This window comes from Pan troglodytes, chromosome 22 (genome assembly GCF_028858775.2).
Source record: "Pan troglodytes isolate AG18354 chromosome 22, NHGRI_mPanTro3-v2.0_pri, whole genome shotgun sequence".
Taxonomy (NCBI): Eukaryota; Metazoa; Chordata; class Mammalia; order Primates; family Hominidae; genus Pan; species Pan troglodytes.
The window spans coordinates 32,626,316-32,650,819 of NC_072420.2; the positions used below are offsets into that span (position 1 = coordinate 32,626,316).

The window sequence follows — 24,504 nt, forward strand, 5'->3', positions numbered from 1 at the left end:
GGGTGCATTACTGGGCCTGGGTGATTTTGAGCATCGCTTATTCTAAGTAAAATTCTACATCGGATTTTTTCTCCTAATACCTAACAAAGGCCGTCAAGCATGAATTCCTTGGCAGTTAGCAAGTGACCTCTCTCCTGATGGGTTGGGATCCACACACATGGCCTCTTCCTCCTGTCCTGTGTTGGGGAGAGCAGTGCTTCCCTTTCGTGCAGGGCAAACTCTTCCTCCTCTTCCTCTCCTTCCTTAAGGTTTCCTCTCTCTTTCTTTTCTTTTCTTTCTTTCTTTTTTTTTTTTTTTTTTTTCTGAGATGGAGTCTTGCTCTGTCACCCAGGCTGGAGTGCAATGGAGCTTTCTTGGCTCACTGCAGGCTCTGCCTCCCAGGTTCAAGTGATTCTCCTGCCTCAGCCTCCCAAGTAGCTGGGACTACAGGCGTGCACCACCATGCCCAGATAATTTTTGTATTTTTAGTAGAGATGGGGTTTCACCATGTTGCCCAGGCTGATCTCGAACTCCTGACCTCAAGTTATCACCAGCCTCAGCCTCCCAAAGTGCTGGGGTGACAGGTGTGAGCCACCACACCCGGCCGGGTTTCCTCTCTTTCTGTCTCTCCTGCATCTTGTATTTCGTTATCTCTGTAGCTGCTGCTAGTGATTTTTTGGCCTTGGGGGATTTCCATTGCTTTCTTATGAGCTTAGCTATTTATTTAAAAGTGGTTTGCTGATTTTATCCATCATCATTGATTGGTGGTGTTTGTTTGGCAGGGAAGGAGGAGGGTGGAGTTACCGTGTTGTGAGAAATGCTTTCTGTTTTTCCTTTTTCTGAGACAGGGTCTCACTCTGTCGCCCAGGCTTGAGTGCAGTGGTGAGGTCATCGGTCACTGCAGCCTGGAACTCCCAGACTCAAGCGATCCTCTCACCTCAGCCTCCCGAGCAGCTGGGACTACTGGCACGAGCCACCACGCCTGGTTAATTTTTGTGAAATGAGGTTTCGCCATGTTGCACAAGCTGCTATTTCTTAATTAATAAAAGAAGTTGATGAATAATCTCTTTCAACTGTCATATATTGGAACTGTGCTCTTCTCTTTCTACTAATTTTCCACCACTGCAGGACTTTGCTACTAATCTTCTTGGAAATATGGGGGAAATCTTTGGAAAACTGATTCCTTTGTAAAATTTTGAAAAGGCTTGCAGCTTGGATCTGTTGATGAGCCTCGGTTTTACTGATCTTTGACAGAAAGTTGTTTTTCTTGTGCTCATGATGACATCCAGGCTTAGATACCCTCCTGAAACTCCCATTCCCAAACACACACACACACACACACACACACACACACACACACACACCCCTGGACTGAATTGGGAGTTCCCTGGCGGCATTGGCTGGGGGCCTCATCCTTAAGTGAATCGGGGAACCTGCAGCGTTGGTAAGAGCCATTGATTGGTGTGGTGCTATCACTCCTGTTGCCTGGAATATGCTAAACTTGCTTATTTTACTGCCATTTGATAGCAGAGATTTAATTTCACTCTGTAAAACTCTCCCGACTCAAGTAGTTTATTTTGCAGCTAGAGATCCATTATTGCATTAGGCTTTACCCAGTTAGAGTCAGTGTTAGCTTTGTTTTGCCTGCAAACCTCTGATTACTGTCAAATTGAATTAGATGTCTCCCTTTGCTGATCACTGATTGACTTTTCCTTAATTTCCCATTCATTTTTTTCCCCATTTCAGTTGTTATAGATGAAGTCAATTAAATGGTTTTGTGTAATCAAGAACGGCATTCCATTTCAGTATTATCAACATGGAGCTTGTAAGTCAGGGGGTGGATGAAAACAAGCTGGTAATGAGCTGGTATTTGAAAATTGAGAGGGAGCTTAATAGGAAACCTCCTCCAAGGTGAGGTAGCTTAAGGGCTCAGGGTTTTCATGGAGGGACCCTTGACTGGCAGAACTTGGGAATCAAGGTGTCAGATGATGGTAGGGCACACACCAGGGTTGTTAGTTTCCTGCAGCTGCTGTAACAAATGAACACAAACTTGGTGGCTTAAAACAACAGAAAGTGATTCCCTCACAGTCTGGAGGCTGGAAGTCCAAAATCAGTCTCATTGGAGATCAAGGTGTCAGTAGGGCCACGCTTCCTCCAGAGACCCAAGGGGAGACTTGGACTTTGCTTCTCCCAGCCCCTGGTGGCTGCCGGCATCTCCTGGGCTTGTGGCCACGTTATTCTCTTGTCTCCGTCTTCACTTTGCTTTCTTCTCTGCTTATCCATCTGATCCCCTCCGTCTTTTAAAGACATTTTTGATGGCATTTAGGACTCACCCAGTTAATCCAAGACAGCCTCCCCATCTGAAGACCATTAACTTCATCATGTCTGCAGAGTCCCATCCCCCTAAAGATGACATTTTCAGGTTCCAGGGATTAGGATGTGGGCCTATCTTTGGGAGGCCATTTTTCGACTTACCACACTGGGCCTGCTTCACGGAAGGCCTTGGTACGACAGCCCAAGGCCTGGGCTGGACTGAGTGGTATGAGGATGAGGGGCTGGACTGAGTGGTATGAGGTTGAGGGGCTGGACTGAGCGGTATGAGGAGGAGGGGCTGGACTGAGCGGTAGGAGGAGGGGCTGGACTGAGCGGTATGAGGTTGAGGGGCTGGACTGAGCGGTATGAGGAGGAGGGGCTGGACTGAGTGGTATGAGGATGAGGGGCTGGATGGGGTTTCCAGGGGGTTTTCCCCAGCACCATAGATCACCTCATTGCCTTGTCCTTTCACCTTCAGGAAAGGGAGGAGGATGGGCTAGAGAAAGAGCAAGAAGTGAGAGAGTGGGGAGAAGTGCTTGGAAATACTGCATTTGCACAGAAGTTGGAAGATACAGGAAGAACTGCCTAAAGAAAAGCCTAGCCTGCACCCTTAAGCCTGGCATGTGGGAACCAACACTAATTGTTAGGATGACTGTAATCGTACGGCTGTGATAATGAGGTCTAGATTCATGGAAAGAGCCACCTGGGCTGTCCTTTCTGTTCAGAGTGGTCTGCAGTGTAGACACTTGCTAACCAATTATGGAGCTTCATAGGGTCCTATTTTGACATAGCTCATGGAGGTGCAAAACCCTGATATGGGCTGGTTCAGCCCTGGGAGTGGAGCCTGAGAGGGAGTTCGTGAAGACTCTGCTCTCCGTGGGTCTCATGGACGTGCAGGAGCAGAGGGGACGGTGGAGTCAACCAGGAATTGTCAGAGGCTCCTGAGACTACACTGAAGGGCTAGAGTGAGGAGGAGAGAGGCTGCCGGTGAAAGGTGGCATCATTCCCCACTGCCAAGGAGGGTCTCTCCATGCATGGAAATGCATCCCAAAGGGCATCAGATAGATTCCTTTCTTATTTTTTCAGGGAAGCTATTTGTTCCTTGTGGCTGCTATAACAAATTACCACTCTGGTGGCTTAAAGTAACAAATTGATTCTCTCACAGTTCTGGAGGCCAGAAGTCTTAAAAAGTATTGGCAGGGCCACGCTCCCTCCAGAGACTCTAGGGGAGGATCCTTCCCTGCCTCTTCTGGCTTCCAGTGGCAGCCAACATTCCTTGGCTTGTGGCCCCTCACCCCAACGTCTGCCTCCTTCCTCCTGTGGCTGCCCCCTCTGCTTATTTGTGTGAAAACTCCTTCTTTCTCTATTTTATAAGGACACTTATGAGGACATTTAGGGCCTACCCAGGTAATCTAGGCTAATCTCATCTCAGAATTCTTCACTTAAGAACTTCTGCAAAGACCCTTTTTCCAAATAAAGTCACATGATCCAGAGATTACCATTATTCAACCTGGTACAGGCAATTGAAGAGCTCAATAAGGTATCTTAACTATAATTGTATACTCTGTTAAAAAGGCAGGTTGTATTACTGCTGGGCCTTTAGACTTGTTTGTTTATGGTACTTGTAAGAATTTCATTGCCAGAGGGTGTAATTTTTTAAATACTGCCACACGGAGTGGAGCAAAGACAATGCCTAATTGTACTTTTCAGCATTCTTTTTTCTCCATCTCCCCAAGAGGATGGATATGAAATATGTGTGTGTCTATGTGTTTTTGGAGGGTAACGGTTAACAAAGCTGTTAGTTTAGCATCCCTTGAACTACTTGGGTCCAGACACAGCCAGAGTGTAACTTTACCTCCTGGGGGCTGAGAGCATCAGCCCGAGCTGACTTGAGGTAGTGCAGGCCCCGTGCTGTGAGGTGTGGACGGCAGGGGCTCTTCTAGCCTGTCTGGTCCCCTTGGGGGCTGATTGACTCTTTGTTACTCCCATCTTTGGATTAAGGGCCTGAACCTCCCTATTAAAATGAGACTCTGGGCTGGGCACGGTGGCTCATTCCTATAATCCCCGCACTTTGGGAGGCCAAGGTGGGCGGATCACTTGAGGCCAGGAGTTTGAGACTAGCCTGGCCAACATGGCCAAACCCTGTCTCTACTAAAAATACAAAAATTAGCTGGATGTGGTGGCGGGTGCCTGTAATCCCAGCTACTCAGGAGGCTGAGGCAGGAGAATTGCTTGAACCCAGGAGGCAGAGGTTGCAGAGAGCCGCCAAGATTGTGCCACTGCATTCCAGCCTGGGCCACAGAGCGAGACTCCATCTCAAAAAAAAAAAAAAAAAAAAAAGGAGACACTGCTCTATAGAGGAGATAATACATTATGCTGTTTATAGCCATCTTTGCTTTGCTTTGCTTTGGTGATTCCATTGGTTAGTCACTATTAGTCACTTGCTGTTTATGAAGTGCTGTGTGTCGTGAAGAGGGAGTGGTCCCTGCATTAAGCCATGACTTACATCTTACTGCAGATGCTGTTTGTTGTATAGGGACGTAGGGAAAGAAGGTGCAGGGGAGTCTCTCCGGTAGGGAGGTTAGCCTCTGAAGGACCTGGGGTTGGGGGCTTGAGTGGGGGAAGGGGGTGGCTGGAGTACCTGGAGAGTGATAGAATGCATGTCCCAGGGAGTGACAAGACATGCCAGGAGGGAGAGCTGGGAGGAGTTGGGACCGGGTGGTGGTGGGGCTGATGGAGAAGATGCTTGGGTGCTCCCATAGGCAGCAGTGAGACCTCAAGAGCTTCTGCAAGAAGTCAGAGTTCTAGACCCGCTGATTTGGAGGCAGAGTGTAGAATGAATTCAAGAGGCCAGGAGGAGCCTCAAGAAGAGGTGACATCCATGCCTTAGTCCACGCTGGGGGTGGCCAGACTTTTATTGATTCGTTCACTATTTTGTTTAATTTAAAGTTTGCCTTTAGTTTGGACTTTTTCCCTTGTTTGTTTTCTTTTTGTTTTTTAAGGTTTTCTTCAGCTTCATTGAGGTTTAACTGACAGATAACCGCGTGTGCTTATAGTATGCAGGGTGGGGCTTTGATGAGTGAGCACGTTGTGAAGTGGTTACCATGGTCAAGCTCATGGACATGTCCATTACCTGACAGGATTATCAGTTTTGTGTGTGTCTTGAGAACATTAAAAATATCTCTCAGCAATTTTCTTTCTTTTTTTTTGAGATGGAGTTTTGTTCTTGTCGCCCAGGCTGGAGTGCAATGGCACAATCTCTGCTCACTGCAACCTCTACCTCCCAGGTTCAAGCGATTCTCCTGCCTCAGCCTCCTGAGTAGCTGGGATTCCAGGTGTCCACCACCACACCCAGCTAATTTTTATATTTTTAGTAGAGACAGGGTTTCGCCATGTTGGCCAGACTGGTCTCGAACCCCTGACCTCAAGTGATCCACCCGCCTTGGCCTCCCAAAGTGCTGGGATTACAGGCACAAGCCACCGTGCCCAGCCTCTTAGCAGTTTTCTTTCTTTTTTTTTGAGACGGAGTTTTGTTCTTGTTGCCCAGTCTGGAGTGCAATGGCACAATCTTGGCTCACTGCAACTTCTACCTCCTGGGTTCAAGCGATTCTCCTGCCTAAGCCTCCCGAGTAGCTGGGATTCCAGGCATCCACCACCACGCCCGTCTAATTTTTGTGTTTTTAGTAGAGACAGGGTTTCACCATGTTGGCCGGGCTGGTCTTGAACTCCTGACCTCAAGTAATTCACCTGCCTCGGCCTCCCAAAGTGTTGGGATTACAGGCACGAGCCACCACGCCCGGCCTCTTAGCAGTTTTCAAGTGTGCAATACATTATTGTTAAGCCTGGTCACCATGCTGTACATTGGATCTCAGACTTCTGTTTTTTTCTTTATCATGAACTATGTCCACAAAATAATATTTGAGCCCCTCACTGAAAACATGTATTCATCTGTATTTATTTACTTATTTTTTATTTCTGTACTTGTACCTCTGTGTATGGCATATTGCATATAATGCATATTGAGTGCGTTGTCAAACAGGTACAAAATGTAATTACAAAAAAGAGAAATAACAAGAAATGGAAGGTCCACTGACTTCATCCTGCACCCGGAGGCTCCATAGCTGTGTATGAAGGTGTTCCTGGGATGCTCATGTCTCAGTTCATGACAGGGCATCTGGGCACTGGGGCAGTGGTTGGAATGAACCAGGCGGGTGGTGTAGGGGAACAGAGAGGAAGGACAGGTGGCGAGACAGCTGGAAGAAGACATTGACATCATGTGTTGACCTCAGTGGCTGATCACATTAGAGAGGGGAGTGAAGACAAAAGAAGGAACAGGGCAGCCGGCGTGGTGACTCACGCCTTTGACACCGGTGCTTTGGGAGGCTGACGAGGAGAATCACTGGAAGCCAGGAGTTCAAGACCAGCCTGGGCCACATGGGGAGATCCGTCTCTACAAAAAGAAAAAAATTAGCCAGCCGTGGTGGTGTGTGCTTATAGTCCCAGCTCCTGGGAGGCTGAGGTGGGAGGATCACTTAAGCCCAGGAGTTTGAGGCTTCAGTGAGCCATGATTGCACCATGTACTCCAGCCTGGGCAACAGAGAGACTCTGTCAAGAAAGAAAGAAAGAGAAAAAGAGAGAGAGAGAAGAAGAAAGAAAGGAAGGAAGGAAAGAGGAAGGGGAGGGAGAGAGGGAAGGAGGGAGGAAGGGAGGGAGGAAGGAAGGAAGGAAAGAAGGAAGGAAGGAAGCGAGGGAGGGAGGGAGGGAGGGAAGGGAAGGAAAAGGGTGAATACAATGGAGAGGTGACTTCCCCTAAAGGAAAGAGGACAGGGGACAGATGCGGATTTGGGTGGAATAGACAATCTTCCCTTCCCTCTGTTTCTCCATCCTTCCTTCTGTTCTTCCCTCCCTCCCACCCTACGTCTTATGACAAGTTGATTGTAGGGGCAATGGCCCAGGAGGAGCTTCCTAGGGGTAGTAGAAATGTGATCCTGAGTAACAACAAAGGTTGGGTCCTGACAGTGGGGGCCGAGTTTCCCTAGGAGGCAATTCATCAGGGGAAGGAGGTAGACCCTGAGGCTTGAGGGTGTGCACAGGGCAGGGCGGAGCGGGGGCGGGCAAGGCTAGGGGTGCTGCATCTTTGGGCAGTGTCCCCCAACCATGCCTTGGAACTAAGATTGGGGGCAGATTTAGCTGTTTCTGAAGTGGCTGGGGGTCCTCAGACCTGGAGGGAGATGATGGTGAGTCCTGAGGGGGACTGGGACAAGCCCTTTGCTGGAAGAGAAATTGTTATTTCATCTTCCCATCCTGTAGAAAAATAAATTTGACATTAATCCTGCACTGTGCCTTCCAGACAGCCATTCAGGTTTTCTTAGGTAAATTCCATTGTCTTCCTTAATAATTGGACCTTTTGATTTTTCCTAATGTTATACCTATGTGTGTGTGTGTGTGTGTGGTATATGCATAAATATAAATGTGTATATATATATTTTCTGTTGATGCTGTTTTAGATAAGGTGTTTCTCCTCTGCAGAGACATAGCTAGCATTTTTCTTGGGTTCCTGTGAGTAGCCAAGGCATCGCTATTGTCTGTAATGTCTGATAACAGGCATGTTCTTGTTTTCTCCTTAGGTGGCCATAAAAGTCATCGATAAGAAGAGAGCCAAAAAGGACACCTATGTCACCAAAAACCTGCGGCGAGAGGGTCAGATCCAGCAGATGATCCGCCACCCCAATATCACTCAGCTCCTTGATATTTTAGAAACGGAAAACAGCTACTACCTGGTCATGGAGCTGTGCCCTGGGGGCAACCTGATGCACAAGATCTACGAGAAGAAGCGGCTGGAGGAGTCCGAAGCCCGCAGATACATCCGACAGCTCATCTCTGCTGTAGAACACCTGCACCGGGCCGGGGTGGTCCACAGGTAAGGGCCAGGCCACGCTGGTGATCGCTGACTGTGTGCTCCGTGGGTGGCACTGGGCTATGGCACCCTCTGAGCCTCTGAGAAAGGCTGAGCAATTAGAGCCTGTTTTACAATTTGTCTATATTTTTATTTTATTTATTTGTTTATTTTTTTGAGACTGAGTTTTGTTCTTGTTGCCCAGGCTGGAGTGCAATGGCGCAGTCATGGCTCACTGCAACCTCCGCCTTGTGGGTTCAAGCGATTCTCCTGCCTCAGCCACCCAAGTAGCTGGGATTACAGGCACCTGCCACAACGCCTGGCTAACTTTTTTGTATTTTTAGTAGAGACGGGGTTTCACCATGTTGCCCAGGCTGGTCTCAAACTCCTGACCTCAAATGATCCACCCTCCTCAGCCACACCCAAAGTGCTGGGATTACAGGTGTGAGCCGCCGTGCCCAGCCATGAAAGCCATTTATTTTCGGGCCGGGCGCAGTGGCTCATGCCTGCAATCCCAGCATTTTGGGAGGCCGAGGCAGGCAGATCACGAGGTCAGGAGATCGAGACCATCCTGGCTAACACAGTGAAACCCCGTCTCTACTAAAAATACAAAAAAATTAGCTGGGCATGGTGGCAGGTGCTCGTAGTCCCAGCTACTCTGGAGGCTGAGGCAGGAGAATGGCATGAACCCAGAAGGCAGAGCTTGCAGTGAGCCGAGATCGCGCCACTGCACTCCAGCCTGGACAACAGAGCGAGACTTGTCTGGAAAAAAAAAAAAAAAAGCCATTTATTTTCTGATCAGTGATGAAAGCAGCTCCAGGCCTTTACTTAATAGAACTTAGACTTCCAAGGTGGAGAGAGCTGCCTCCTTACTAACAGGATTGGTGCCGTGGGATGCTCTGCCCTCTCATGTCTAAACCCAGGGGAGGACCATTGTCCAGGCCTTTTCTAGAGCCAGCCTTGGGTAGGCACCATTCAGGCCAATAATTTCCGCCTCACCAAGGTGAGAGCACCTCTTCACATATGTATTCTTAGTCATGCATGTTGTCATGAGATCACCCTTCATTAGAACTCTTTGGGCTTAGATTAGCAAGGAGGAGAACATTCAGAAATGATAAGTGAATCACGCTATTTTTGGCTCTTCCCAACAATACCCTTGGGTAGCCTGAGGTGTCATAACGCTGCTGTTATTAGGAAAATGATAGTCGTAAGTGTGCCTGGCTCTGTCTTTGTTTATTAAGATGACAAAGGCAGAAACCTCACAAGTGAATCAGCTTGGATTACCGACTCCGCAGGTCACAGTGGAAAATAGAACCAGGGACTGCGAGCGGCAGATCTTTCTGTAGTACTCAGGGTGTTTTTTCCAAGGGTTTTGTGCTGTCAAAAAGAGGATGAGCACCGAGCTTCTCAGGATCGCGAGAACAACAAAGAAAACCAAGTGGAAGCTGTGCCTTGTGCACTGGCCTCTCCTGCAGGAAATTCTCAACAGCCCTTTTAAAGTAATTTTAACAAAATCCAATCCCTCTCAGCACAATTACTGTCAGAATGTCAAAGCAATGAATTTAATAATGTTTTGATAGCAAAGACGGTATACTTTTTCTTTCTCTGATCTCCAGCTTTTTCTACTTTTGCCTCTCTCTCCTCAGGAATATATTTATAATCCAATAATGGCAAGGGCTCAGATCTTTTAAAGTTAGAGAAGATTGGAGATACAGGGACGATTTAGGAAGATTTTTTTTTCACTTTTCCCTCTAAAAATCATGTTAATGTGTGTCACCACACACGGACATAGGTGATTAGGTGGTTGAGACCTCACATTAAAATGCTTGTTTAGAATATATTCATAGTGGCTTTAACGGAATGTCTTGACTTTCAAAGACTCTATACCACTAATTTTGGGTGTTCGTATTTCAGCTGACCACTGGTATGTTCTTTGCTGGAGCGCTTTCTCATAAAGAATTTTCTCCTTTATGCTGCAAAGGTGGAATGAATTTCATAAATTATTTTGAGGTTAGATTTTTCAAATGAATAAGAGAGTATTACATTTCAGAGAGGCCCTGGAGTCCCTGGTGGGAAGATGTCTGAGTAAATACATTGGATGATGCAGAAGGATGCAGGATGATTTTTTGTGGCTATATGTGTACAGTGATTTAAGGGGCTTTTGGTTGTGTGTGTGTGTGTGTGTGTGTGTGTTTGTGTGTGTGTGTTAGGGGATGCTTTAAAAATGCAGTTCCTGATTAGGCTGATATTATGTTATTATGTCATAATCAACTTAATGCTAGCAGAGCCCTCATTTCCTATGGCATTAAATCAAAATATTTATTTATCTTTCCAGAACTATTTAAACATCATTTAAAAGAAACAATAAATACGACAAGTAGGTTTTTTTTTTTTTTAATACAAAGGAAACTTAGCATGTATAAAGCAGATTCACTTTGCTGGCAGAGAGCTTCCTATTAGATTGGACTTGCCACAGCCTCTGTGTCTAGGGCTGTTGTTCATTTTTACAAAGGTAGAGTGTGTTCTAACTTCTTTATTATTCTATTTTAGAATTGTCTAAGCTTCTCTAAAATATAACGAGTTGTTTTTCCTTCCCCTAAACGTGCTTACCGAGCAGGATGCCAAAATCTGATGATTTGCCTATTGCATATAGAGCATCAAGTCTTAACGTGAATCACCAAGAACGCCGATTCTGCTGAGAGGCTAATTTGAGATTCATGTGTTCATTCAAAATAACAAAGTCCAATCAAACTATACAGATAAAACACAACTGGGTAATACAATACCACCATCCCTAAGCAGGAAGAGAAAAGCCACGGGGCTGCAGGACCAGGAGAAAGAGACACATGATCAAAGGGAGCCCGAGCCTGAGCTCGGATGTGTGTCAACACCGTGGCTCCCAGGGCCATGACCTTATCCATTCATCAGTATGGAGAAAAGGGCTCTCTGCGCTTAAGAGGAAGGCAGTGGAAGAGAGGAGGCCCTTCTTTGTTCTTTTGGACCTGACAAGAAGCAGGCACAACCTGTGCTGGTTGGGGGGTTAAGAAGTTCTGTTAACTTTCAGGTTTTCTTGGATTTCTGCTCACATCCAGGAGCTGGGTGGAATCCCAGGGCCTTCTGCTGAGAGCAAGCACATGTCTGGAGGCATCAGTTACAGCAAAAGTTTTGTGTTTAATTGGGTTTAAAAAAATAGCATTGGAAATGTGAGCTCTTGCAAAGCTCCAGCCCAACAGCTTCATGGATTGGGATCTACAGTGGTCCGCAGTGCTGATGCGAAAGCCTGACCCCCTTGTCCATATGCTGGTTTGAACACTCGAAAGTGGCGCTGGGCAAATCGCTCAGGCTTTTGTGCCTCTCTTTCCACAGCTACACAACAGGGAAAGCGGATTATCCACTTCACATGGCTGTTGTGAGGATTAAAGAAGTCAATCTGCATAAAGCACTAAAAACTGAGACTCTGTGTAAGGACTGAGTCCATGTTCTCTGTAATTACTACTCAGTCCAGCCCATTCATTTTATCCACGGGAAGCTGAGACCCACAGTTCTCCGTGCGGAGGGTCCCACAGCTGTTCTCTGCTTGCACTGCCCTTGTTGGCTTTGGCTGAATTCTACTCATCCTTCAGGTCCCAGCTCCAGGCTCACCTTCTCTGGGAAGCCCTCCAGGCTTGGCCCCCTGGCCATAGACTCTCAGCACCCTCTACTTTTCTTTCTGAGCACGTATCCCATGGTTACTTTTCTCTATCTGCCTTCTGCACAGGCCATAGCTTAGCCCAGTGCTCAGCCCAGTGGGCGCACAGTAAGACTTTGTTGAATGAAGGAAGGAAAATTGAATGAATACAGCTAGTGTCAGAGTTTGCACTGGGATGGAAGCTTTCTGGTAGCCAGTCCTATGTTCTGGAATAGTCCATATTCTCCCTGGAATTTCAAAGGAGTTTCTTCATTGACTTAGTGTCAATGTGTTTATTTTTTAGGTCACAATTTGTAGAGTGGCATCTTTCTAGTGAATGGGTCTTTCAGTTTTATAAACAGAATTTGTTTCTGGAACATTACGGGAACTCAATAAAGGTTTCATTTTGAATAAATAAATCAGGTTCATGGATGACACGTTATTCTTGTATTTTACCAAAATACCCATATTGTAAATAAATCAAGAATTTGCACATCATTTGCTTTTAATACAGTGCTTTTGAAGATAAGACCTAACAAAAACAAAAAAAAAAAATCATGTTCCCTGCAAAATGCCTGTTGCCTTGGGGAGTTATGTGCTTGGGGAGTTTGGGATGCTTTATTCTTAGTTTATTATTAAAATCCATCTTGTGACCATCCCTGTAGGCAAAACTTTTTCCATCCAACTTAATCCTGTCTGAGTTGGGTCTATCCTTCCCTGGGCCCCTTCTCTCTTACCTTTCATTGGGCTGGGGGGCATGCCCCCCAATACTCTTTGCTTATGGCCAAATTAATCACCTCTTTTAAGTATCTTCTGGAGTCTTTCCTCTTCACCTTGTCTTAGAATCTTTCACTTTATTATCCTCACCTCCAGCCTCTCACCTCATAAATGGAGTGGCCCGCAAAGCCCTCGGGAATCCACTGTGGCATTTCCCTCTGCCAGTGGCCCTGCTGGGTAACCCTTCTCATGATGGTCGGGTTCCAGGGGAGAATCAGAAGCTCCGAGAGTTTAAATGAATTGCCCGGGCCGGGTTGGCGGGTCCATTAGAGAGAGCCAGACCCCAGCACGTGTCCTTACTCCCTTCCCCAGGCCCCCTTGCTTGGCTGCCTGTCTTTGCTCAGCCTCCCCACTCGGGGTGTTCACTGGTTCTGCCACGTCTCACGCTCTCCTCCCCTTTCCTCCTCTCCTGATGCCTCAGTGTTACACCATTCAGTTCTTTGGACTCAACCCTGAGCGGCTCCCCCAGGCTCTTTCCTGAGGTCCTGCCCCTCAGCCTAGACCTCCTGGGCTGGGCATGGTCTGTGGAGGCCCAGGGGAGAGACTGCCTTCTCCCATCCCACAACCCTGGATGCATGTGATGCATGCAGGCGCGCACACACACACACGCACGCCCACCGCCATATACACAGGGTGCACGCTGACACAGAGCTCACACGTGTGTATGCAACACGTATGTGCAAACGTGTACATTCATACACCCATGGATGTGTGCACATGCATGCACACACCCACACACGTACACTCATGCTCTCCCCCACGTGCATGCACATACGTGCACATAGTCACGTGAACGTGTGCTCACACTTGCAATGTGCCCACACAAACTCATGTGTACTTACACACTCAGGTGTAAACACACACACACACTCCTGATTTCCACTTCCCCAGCACTGCTCCTGTCTGCCTCTTTGCTCCACAGGGTTGGAGCAGCTGCCTTTCTGCCCCCAGGGGTGGGGGATCACCTGTATGTTTGTCATGGCAACAGGACCCTCCCTGACTCTCCTCCCTCGCACCCTCTGTCCTGAAGGGCGGTGACTCAGTTTATGGCAGCCAGTCTCAGAACTTTCCAACTGACCATCTTGAAAGTGACGCAAGGAGAGTCTGGGTGGGTGGCTGGAGGGGAGGGGAAGGGGTTGCTTTGTAGGCTGTGGGGGAACCTTGAATGGTTAGTCATGGCCTGTTTGCATGCTTGTGCTTTTGAAAGAACTTCAAACAAAGGGCTGTGATTAGGTGATACCTAGAGGGTGTGGAGGAGTCTTCTCCCCTTAGGTCCTTTCCGGATCTCTGTAAAAACACCCTGCACTTATCTCAACATCTGGTCTGTCTGCTGTGATGGGTCCCCTTTGAGCATTTCTTCCTGGAACTGCCTAATGAGCAGAGAAGGGTCCTGAAGCCTTCTGAACCCACACCACTGTCTCTCTAGTGGCCTCTTCTCTGCTGAGCTCCCTGCTCCTGCTTCACCGTGGCTTCTGGTTGGTATATCGGTGCTGCCTGTTGTTCCTAAGACATCCCCTGCACCCCTGCGTCCTCACCCCCAGCACTGTCCTCACCAACCCATCCTCCTGCACTGCCTTCTTCCTTTTTTTTTTTTTTTGATACAGAGTCTTGCTCAATCCCCCAGGCTGGAGTGCAGTGGTGCAATCTCGGCTCTCTGCACCTCCACCTGCCAGGTTCAAGCGATGCTCATGCCTCAGTCTCTCCAGCCTGTAGCTGAGACTACAGGCGCCCATCACCACACCTGGCTAATTTTTTTATTTTTAGTAGAGACAGGGTTTCACCATGTTGACCAGGCTGGCCTTGAACTCCTGACCTCAGGTGATCCACCTGCCTCAGCTTCCCAAAGTGGTGGGATTACAGGTGTGGGCCACCATGCCTGGCCCTGCACTACCTTCTGTGCCTTGAGCCACACCCCTTTGTTGCTTCTCCTAGCTCCTCTTTGAAGGCCCATTGGCCAAGAAAAAGCAACTTCCCATCTATCCCAGGGCCATTCTCTTCTCCTTCACATTTGTTCTCAGTTAAAAGTTAACACTGGGCCAGGTACAGTGGTTCACGCTTGTAATCCCAGCACTTTGGGAAGCCAAGGTGGGAGGATCACCTGAGGTCAGGAGTTCAAGACCAGCCTGGCCAACATGGTGAAACCCCATCTTTACTAAAAATACACAAATTGGCCGGGCGCAGTGGCTCACGCCTGTAATCCTAGCACTTTGGGAGGCCGAGGTAGGTGGATCACCTGAGGTTGGGAGTTCGACACCAGCCTGACCAACATGGAGAAACCCCGTCTCTACTAAAAACACAAAAATTGCCTTTCTGCCCGTGGACGCCGCCGAAGAAGCATCGTTAAAGTCTCTCTTCACCCTGCCGTCATGTCTAAGTCAGAGTCTCCTAAAGAGCCCGAACAGCTGAGGAAGCTCTTCATTGGAGGGTTGAGCTTTGAAACAACTGATGAGAGCCTGAGGAGCCATTTTGAGCAATGGGGAACGCTCACGGACTGTGTGGTAATGAGAGATCCAAACACCAAGCGCTCCAGGGGCTTTGGGTTTGTCACATATGCCACTGTGGAGGAGGTGGATGCAGCTATGAATGCAAGGCCACACAAGGTGGATGGAAGAGTTGTGGAACCAAAGAGAGCTGTCTCCAGAGAAGATTCTCAAAGACCAGGTGCCCACTTAACTGTGAAAAAGATATTTGTTGGTGGCATTAAAGAAGACACTGAAGAACATCACCTAAGAGATTATTTTGAACAGTATGGAAAAATTGAAGTGATTGAAATCATGACTGACCGAGGCAGTGGCAAGAAAAGGGGCTTTGCCTTTGTAACCTTCGACGACCATGACTCCGTGGATAAGATTGTCATTCAGAAATACCATACTGTGAATGGCCACAACTGTGAAGTTAGAAAAGCCCTGTCAAAGCAAGAGATGGCTAGTGCTTCATCCAGCCAAAGAGGTCGAAGTGGTTCTGGAAACTTTGGTGGCGGTCGTGGAGGTGGTTTCGGTGGGAATGACAACTTCGGTCGTGGAGGAAACTTCAGTGGTCGTGGTGGCTTTGGTGGCAGCCGTGGTGGTGGTGGATATGGTGGCAGTGGGGATGGCTATAATGGATTTGGTAATGATGGAAGCAATTTTGGAGGTGGTGGAAGCTACAATGATTTTGGCAATTACAACAATCAGTCTTCAAATTTTGGACCCATGAAGGGAGGAAATTTTGGAGGCAGAAGCTCTGGCCCCTATGGCGGTGGAGGCCAATACTTTGCAAAACCGCGAAACCAAGGTGGCTATGGCGGTTCCAGCAGCAGCAGTAGCTATGGCAGTGGCAGAAGATTTTAATTAGGAAACAAAGCTTAGCAGGAGAGGAGAGCCAGAGAAGTGACAGGGAAGCTACAGGTTACAACAGATTTGTGAACTCAGCCAAGCACAGTGGTGGCAGGGCCTAGCTGCTACAAAGAAGACATGTTTTAGACAAATACTCATGTGTATGGGCAAAAAACTCGAGGACTGTATTTGTGACTAATTGTATAACAGGTTATTTTAGTTTCTGTTCTGTGGAAAGTGTAAAGCATTCCAACAAAGGGTTTTAATGTAGATTTTTTTTTTTGCACCCCATGCTGTTGATTGCTAAATGTAATAGTCTGATCGTGACGCTGAATAAATGTCTTTTTTTAAAAAAAAAAAAAAAAAAAAAAACAACACAAAAATTAGCTGGGTGTGATGGTGCATGCCTGTAATCCCAGCTACTCGGGAGGCTGAGGCAGGAGAATCGCTTGAACCCAGGAGGCAGAGGCTGCAGTGAGCTGAGATTGTGCCACTGCACTCCAGCCTGGGGAACAGAGCAAGACTCTGTCTCAAAAAAAAAAAAAAAAGTTAACACTGAATTTCCAGTTTATATGCCACAGGGGGAACTCTTCAGATGGCAGGACTGAAGGAAGATCCTCCCACTTCCCTCTCCCCTCCATGAAAGAAGTTAATCAGATCAAGGACCATTCACGTGAAGTGGGCATTCTACTTCCCTCACCGCATCGTCATGTGCTGACCAGCCTGCCCTTCACCTTCCTTCCCTTAAAGCACGTCTCACACTTAGCAGAGCCAAATGTTTTGCTCTTGGGATGGAGCTAGAGTAAACATCAGGCTTTTCACATGGACCACAAGGAAGTTTTCTGATAGAGCCAGTATTCTGGATAATAGAGGCTTGCTTATATTTTTTTAAAAAGTCCATTATAATACACGAATACTGAGGCTGGGCGCGGTGGCTCACTCCTGTAATCCCAGCACTTTGGGAGGCCGAGGCGGGCGGATCATGAGGTCAGGAGATCGAGACCACGGTGAAACCCTGTCTCTACTAAAAATACAAAAAATTAGCCGGGCTCGGTGGCGGGCGCCTGTAGTCCCAGCTACTCAGGAGGCTGAGGCAGGAGAATGGCATGAACCCGGGAAGCGGAACTTGCAGTGAGCTGAGATCACGCCACTGCACTCTAGCCTGGGCAACACAGTGAGACTCTGTCTCAAAAAAAAAAAAAAAAAAAATACACGAACACTGAAACCTTATGAAGAAATTCACTCCTTTTAAAACTTTCAACTTTTATTTTTGCTTCAGGGTGTACCTGTGCAGGTTTGTTACATGGGTATATTGCGTGATGCTGAGGTTTGGGGTACAGATTCCATCACCCAGGTACTGTGCATAGTACCCAACGGGTAGTTTTTCAACCCTTGTCCTCCTCTTTCCCACCCTTCTCTGGTAGTTCTCAGTATCTGTTGTTCCTGTCTTTGTGTCCATATGTACCCAATGTTCAGCTCCCACTTACAAGGAAGAACATGCAATATTTGATTTTTTTTTCTTTGTTAATTTGCTCAGGATAATGACTTCGAGCGGCATCCATGTTGCTGCAGAGGGCATGATTTCATTCTTTTTTATGGCTGCATGGTATTCCATGGTACATATGTACCCCGTTTTCTTTACCCAGTCCACCTTTGATAGACACCTAGGTTGATTACGTGTCTTTGCTGTTGTGAATAGCGCTGTAGTGTCTTTTGGGTAGAATGATTTATTTTCACCCTTTTTTATTCCAGGTGTCTCTCAATTTTTCTGCCTCTTTGGATCATTTGTGTCCTCTTTGATCACTGTTGAGTAGCTGAGCAGAGGGTCTGGGTTGCTCACTGTTCTGAATGGACTCAGGGACATAAGTTCAGGGGGCTAAGGATGTCCCACAGTGAACTGCCTGAGTGAGGCACTTGGTTGTAGTTGTACCATTCTTAGTATGGATTGCTTAGGAAAGGGAAATGTATCCAAAAGCTGCTTTGACAAAAATTTATAGACAATGTTTTTTAGAGCAGTTTCAGATTTACAGAAGACTTGCATAGAAACTGTGAGAGTTCCCGCATACCTTCCCCCTACTCACATTTTCCCTGTTACGAATATCTTGTGTTCCCCTGGCACATTTGTTACAATGGATGAACCAGCATGGATACAGTCGTATTAACTAAGGTCTGAGTTAGGGTTTCACTCTGTGATGTCCAGTTCTATGGATTTTGATAAATGCATAGTATCATGTAACACCACTACAGTACCATAAAGAATAATTTTAACACCCTAAAACCCCTCTATACTCCACCTATTCATCTCTCCTTTCTTCCCTCTCACACCCCAACCCCTGGCAGCCACTGCTCTTTTTACCATCGCCATAGATTCCCAGAGTGTCATACAGTTGGAGTCAAACAGTATGTAGCCATTTCTGACTAGCTTCTTTCAATTAAAAGCATGCATTTGACGTTCCTCCATGTCTTTCCAAGTGAATCACACCATTTTTGGCTCATCTTATTTGTTTTTATCACTGAAGATAAAAAGATATTCTGTAATATCTTATCTCTTTTTTCTTTTTCTTTTTTATTTTTTGAGATGGAGTCTCACTCTGTCGCCCTAGGCTGGAGTGCAGTGGTGCAATCTTGGCTCACTGCAACCTCTGCCTCCCGGGTTCAGGCGAGTAGCTGGGATTACAGGTGTGTGCCACCACGCCTGGCTAATTTTTGTATTTTTAGTAGAGACGGGGTTTCACCATTTTGGCCTGGCTGGTCTTGAACTCCTGACTTCAGGTGATCAACCCGCCTCAGCTTCCCAAAGTGCTGGGATTATGGGTGTGAGCCACCGCGCCCAACCTTATTTCTTTTTATCACTGAATATGCTATTGTTTGGGTATGCCAAAGTTTGTTTATCCATTCTGCTGCTGAAGGACATCTTGGGTGCTTCCAGTTTGGGGAAAGAATGATTGAAACTGCTATAAACATTTATGTCCATAAGTTTTCCACTCATTTGGGTAAATACCTAGGTAAAAGCTATTTTAAAAAATGAGATTTTAGTGCCTTTTGTCCTAAAGTCTGGAAGAAAGTGTTCTCTCTCTTCCTATTGGATAAGTTACAAAGGACAGAGCAGGAAGTGGAAGTAAATAAAGCCAAAGGCTATTGAATGTTCTTTTCTTTTGCGTGGGTAAGTACACTGATCTTTTGGACAGAGACAGAAGTAGCTCACCCTCCCATTAACTAGCCATGGAACCTTTAAGCAGTTGGATTGGTTGTCACTGAAACCTTTTAGAAATCTGGACAAATAACCCAGGTTAACCAGGTTTATTCTGTGTATTTTTCTTAGGGGATGGGAGTTGGTTATAATGGGATGCTATGGGTGGAAAGATAGTGACTTTGAACTGATTTTATTTTTTTCTCAGTTTGCCTAATAATTATTTTTAATATGTCCTGCCCTAGTTTTAGGACATTTCCTAGATTTTAAAAGCGGGTATTTTTTTTTCTTTTGCATTTTCTCTTATTTTTGGTCTTTCGCTTATATCATTCTTCTAATCATTGTGGTTGTTCTCTAGGCTTTTGTGGCCCCAGAATTACCCAACTTAGTTTTATTGTTCTTGGCAGTTGCTATCTTTTACCTTGCCTCTTTAGGATGTTTTTCCCCACAGTATTTGTTCTGAACCAAATTTCTCCTTTAATGCCTTAGAGGGGCTTCCATTCTTCCCAGGCAAAGAGGGCTTAATTTCGTTTGAAACAAACTGTGGCCTTCCTTTAGATTTAGAGAGTACTGCTGTTTATAATCATGGTTCACGGAATCACAGTTTGGGATATTGCTGGCATACTATTTTGTGTATGCATGTGTATGTTTTGGAATTACTGTTTATGCTTGAATAGAAGTCAGGCTGATATTACATCTTCAGTATCTTCAGAAAAGAAGAATTGCCTTACAGAGTCCTTGCAAGTCTCTCATATGATAAGGACACAATTTCAATCATAGTATTTTATTTTCAACAACAAAGTACTAGTTAGAGAAGACACATAAACCTTTATTTGGCTCACTGATGACTTTGGGTGCTCTAGAAATCACTCGAGGAACCCAGTAGGAAGGAAGGTAAACGCATTTATGGGGCTTTAATCATAACTTCTAGAGATACGGCCTCTTGATTGTGAGAGTTTGAGAGACCAGTCTCAAAACAGTTCACTGAGTGGTTAATTTATGGAGATTTTAAATGGGTGTGTATGATTTGGGATAAGATTTTCAGCAAGTGCCTCATATGCAAATTTTAAAAATACTTTATCTCAAATATCCAGTCACCTGAAAGATCATGTTACATTGAACCACTGCACAAGGACTCAAAAAGTCATCCTGGTTCTGCCTGTGACTAGTTTGAATAAAATTGTTTCATGAAATGTGACAGTGTGGAAACAGTATTTCTTAAATTAACTATGTTAACCTTTTAATGTATGGTCTTAAATAGGAGGATGCAGCTTCCAAGATAAGTAGTATCAACAGTCATTTAATAATTCTATTGCATTCCTAAAAATTATACATTTGTGTTTTCCAAAAACCTTTTACTGAGGGACAAAGTCTTCCAGTTGGAAAAGCGAGGATATCACTGTGTATTTGGAGTCACCCTGTATTTGGACACGTGATATCTTTAAAAGGCAGACACAGTTTTGAAGTATTCTGTGTATTGTTTCATTTGGAGTGAAGGGAAAGTATGTAATTCTTCTTCCCATTGGTGGGCGCATTGGATTGGGGAATGTCTGTTTATATCCCCAGTTTGAACGTGGATCTTCCTATCTCAGCCAGTGCCCAGCCTTAAGGCTATTGGCAACTTTGAATCTGTTGGACACTTTTTAGAGTTCACCTTTTTTTCTGCATTTGACTCCTTAATTCTTACCATCTTGTAGTCCTGCCCTTCCTGTGACAACAGCCTGGCTGACATAACCCCTGCCCACCCCCGCAACTGTTCTTTCCCAGTTTGCTGTGCATGCCAGTGTTCCCCACCAGCCTGTTGGGTCTTTCCCCCGCACCAGTTCTCTGCCCTCACCTTCATAATCTCACGTCCTTTCAAGGCTTCAGCATCTGCCCATATTGAGGTTGAAAACTGGTAGCCTGCAAGGTTGGGGTTATGGTTGTTTTAAATATGAGTTTGTTGCCAACATTTAAAAATTGAGATCAAATCCAGACCTCTGGCTTCTTCTGTAGAATGAGGTGAGCTGGCAGTGTTGGGACCGAGCTGTGAGTAGCTGTCCCCGTTAAGTGGGGCACTGCTGTCCTGTTTGCCACAGCCAGTCCTAGCTATCGCTCCTTTTTGTTTCAGACATTGACGTAGTGTATCAGTTGCCGTTTTTGTTTTAACATGATTATGCCATTCAATTCCCTACAGTAGAGATAAGAGGAAAAAGAAACATTTCTCTTGCCTATCTCTCTATTCAAAAGTGAGAAAATAAAAGCTGGACCAAGAATGGTATGTTTAAAAATGGTGGAAGAGAACGTGTGTTTGTGTGTGTGTGTTTGTGTGTGTGCGTGTGTGTAAGAGTGTTTTTACATAGTTAACATTCAAGGTATGCCTGCATTGGCAGGCTACAATTTAAGATGCGAGATCTGATAATAATTGACCTAGATGGTTTTGATGTCCAAGTACATCCTTTTGCCCACATAAATACTTCTGCTTCTGAAATCTCAAATGATCTCATCGGTAATCTGGATTCATTGGTATTTACTGAGTACCTGGAATGTGCAAAGGTACTGGGGTGCAATGGGAAGCAGGGTAGACATGTTTCCTGCCTTCTAGGAGCTTACAGTCGCAGGCGCAGACACCAGAGACACCTCACACTCAACATGACCCTGGGCTCATTTCTCCCTTCCACCTCCTCCCATCACCTCAGTGTCAATGCATGGCATCACCCATTATCTGATTAGCAATCTTCATTCCATCTGGAACTTAATTCCCTTTAGCTCTGTAAAGTTAACATGTTCTCGGGTGTGACAGCAGGAATTAGGACACCAACATCTTTGGAGTCCATTATTTTGCCCATGATAATATCTGCCTGCTAAATAGATTAACTTATCATCACCTGCCAGTTTGTTATGACCCTTGGGCTCCAAACATGGAGGTCACTGGATTCATCAATTAAGTTGGCTTTCATGTGTTTTTTTTTTTTTTTGAGATGGAGTTTCGATCTTATTGCCCAGGCTGGAGTGCAATGGTGCAATCTTGGCTCACCGCAACCTCTGCCTCCCGGGTACAAGCGATTCTCCTGCCTCAGCCTCCCGAGTTGCTGGAATTACAGGCATGCGCTGCCATGCCCAGCTGATTTTGTATTTTTAGTAGACACAGGGTTTCTCCATGTTAGTCAGGCTGGTCTCGAACTCGCGACCTCAGGTGATCTGCCCACCCTGGCCTCCCAAAGTGCTGGGATTATAGGCGTGAGCCACCGTGCCCGGCCTCATGTGTTTTTTTTGTTTTTTATTTTTAAATTGCTTCCCCAAATCTGATGTTGCTCATAGTGTCACCAACCCAGGGCCACATTCATATGAAATATTTGCCTGGCCGCTCAGGCTGTGCCATCTTGAGTGATGTGTTCCTCTCTCCCCACACCCTGGTTCTGCTTAACTTCCAGGTTCCAGTTTAGGTCTTGCTTTTTCCAGAAACTTTTCATGATCCCTTCTGTCCTCTTTGCTGTCTGTCATGTCTGAAATTCTTCAGCTTTTATAGTCTACAGCAATTAATTATTAATATATCATGTCTTTTAAATATTTACTTGTTGATTGAGTTTTGGCAGAAAGCTTTATGGGTTGGTTAGAAGTGGCTCTAAAAACAGTTCATTTCCCTTCAGAAGCAAAATGTAATTCCATTATTTCGAATGCTTATCTGAAATGTTGTGTGGTTTTGTTTATTTCAGAGACTTGAAGATAGAGAATTTGCTACTAGATGAAGACAATAATATCAAGCTGATTGGTATGACTTTTTTTTTTTTAAGCAAAAGTATCTTTCAAGTGTTGTGTTGTCAGTTCTCAACTTTGAAAATTATCCATGGTCTATCTCTAATACCCAGACAATATTCTAGATTATCTTCTTTTACCTCCAATACTTAATAATGGTTTTGAAAATGGGTCATGTGTTTCCTTGTCTTATTCAAACTATAGCTTCTCCATAAATTCAGATGGAGCTGACCTTTTGTAGAATTTATTTTTATCTGGATTAACTGGAAAACTTCTTTAAAATAGTGAAAGATAGTTTGGCTTAGAAATGCTTCCCATAGCTTCGCCATATCTCATTCCACGTCTTGGTGAATGCAGGGATGCCTAAAGTAAGGGAGAATGCAATTGACCTTCTCTTTTTAATACAATCTTTATTCAGGCTTGTTGGTACAATGGGAGCTGTGCAGAGAAGTCCCCACAAAGGGATAATTAGAAGTCTGAACCAATCAGAAGGAAGCTACAAGATGGGGCATCATAATTGGTTCATAATTCACGGTCCATAGCAAATTCACTGCACAACTCGTTTTCTAGTCGAATTCAGGTGGTTCTGTTGTTGTTATTTTCTCCCTCTGTGGTCGCTCTGGGCAGAATTCAGGGCATCATTTTTATATCCAGATATTAGATGGCACCATCTTTTATTCCCTTCTTTTCTTTTTTCTCCCACCTCAAATGCAAGTAATTTCTTTTACCCCAATGGCTTGAAAAGACTTTATATGAGGGGAAAAGAGAAGGATCAATAGGACTTTGTGAATTTAACTTTTATGCCCAAGAAGGAACTTTTGTTTGACGAATGCTGAAAGTCATTACAAGATTCTCCAAAACACATCATTAAAATGACTTATTAGATATTTTGGGATTACAGTCAGCTCCCAATTCAGTACTGGGCAAGAGGATGCATAGACTCTGGATAATTAAACACCACTGATAGGTGTTGATGGATACACTTATTACTAGAGAGTTAATCGTGAAGAGGAAACCAATTTTTCCCCAAAAGCATTTAGAATAATCTATTCTTAGAAGATTCTTAGATAATTCAAAGGATTTTCTTTTTCTTTTCTTTTCTCTCTCTCTTTTTTTTTTTCCTGAGATGGAGTCTCCCTCTGTTGCCCAGGCTGGAGTGCAGTGGTGCAATCTTGGCTCACTGCAGCCTCTGCCTCCCGGGTTCAAGCGATTCTCCTGTCTCAGCCTCCCGAGTAGCTGGGATTACAGGCACCCAGCACCACGCCTGGCTAATTTTTGTATTTTTAGTAGAGATGGGGTTTCACCATGTTGGCCAGGCTGGTCTCGAACTCCTGATTTCAGGTGATCTGCCCGCCTTGGTCTCCCAAAGTGCTGGGATTACAGGCATGAGTCACCATGCCTGGCTGATTTTCTTTTTGTTAAATTGTTTTACTATTGCATTTTAGTTGTCTTGAGGGGCCAAGTGCAGAAGCTGGAAAACAAGGCACTCGTGTTGAAATGCTTGCAGGAAGTCTCTCTGGTCCTCATTTCCGAGATCTGGAGTGTTAAACAAAGGGGCCTCCTGGTGTGGGGTAGGGAATGGAGGAAAGGAGTTTTTTGTTTTAGGTACCCTGTAACTGTTCTTTGGAAAATG

The 24,504-nt window shown here is 45.5% G+C and overlaps 2 protein-coding genes across 4 annotated transcripts in view; both read left to right on the top strand.

The window, feature by feature from the left end:
- HUNK (hormonally up-regulated Neu-associated kinase) overlaps positions 1-24,504 on the top strand; it is a 135,772-nt gene that overhangs the window by 48,912 nt on the left and 62,356 nt on the right. For all 3 annotated transcript variants that reach the window (XM_016938406.4, XM_009440335.5, NM_001071822.1), the window contains 2 exon segments: positions 7,920-8,212; positions 22,832-22,887. In XM_016938406.4, coding sequence (XP_016793895.2) covers positions 8,007-8,212; positions 22,832-22,887 — 262 coding nt within the window. In that variant the 5' untranslated portion in view covers positions 7,920-8,006.
- On the top strand, positions 14,938-16,295 carry HNRPA1LK1 (heterogeneous nuclear ribonucleoprotein A1-like 1). The gene is given in 1 exon segment (NM_001098422.2): positions 14,938-16,295. A coding segment is annotated over 1 exon segment (963 nt). The 5' UTR covers positions 14,938-14,998; the 3' UTR covers positions 15,962-16,295.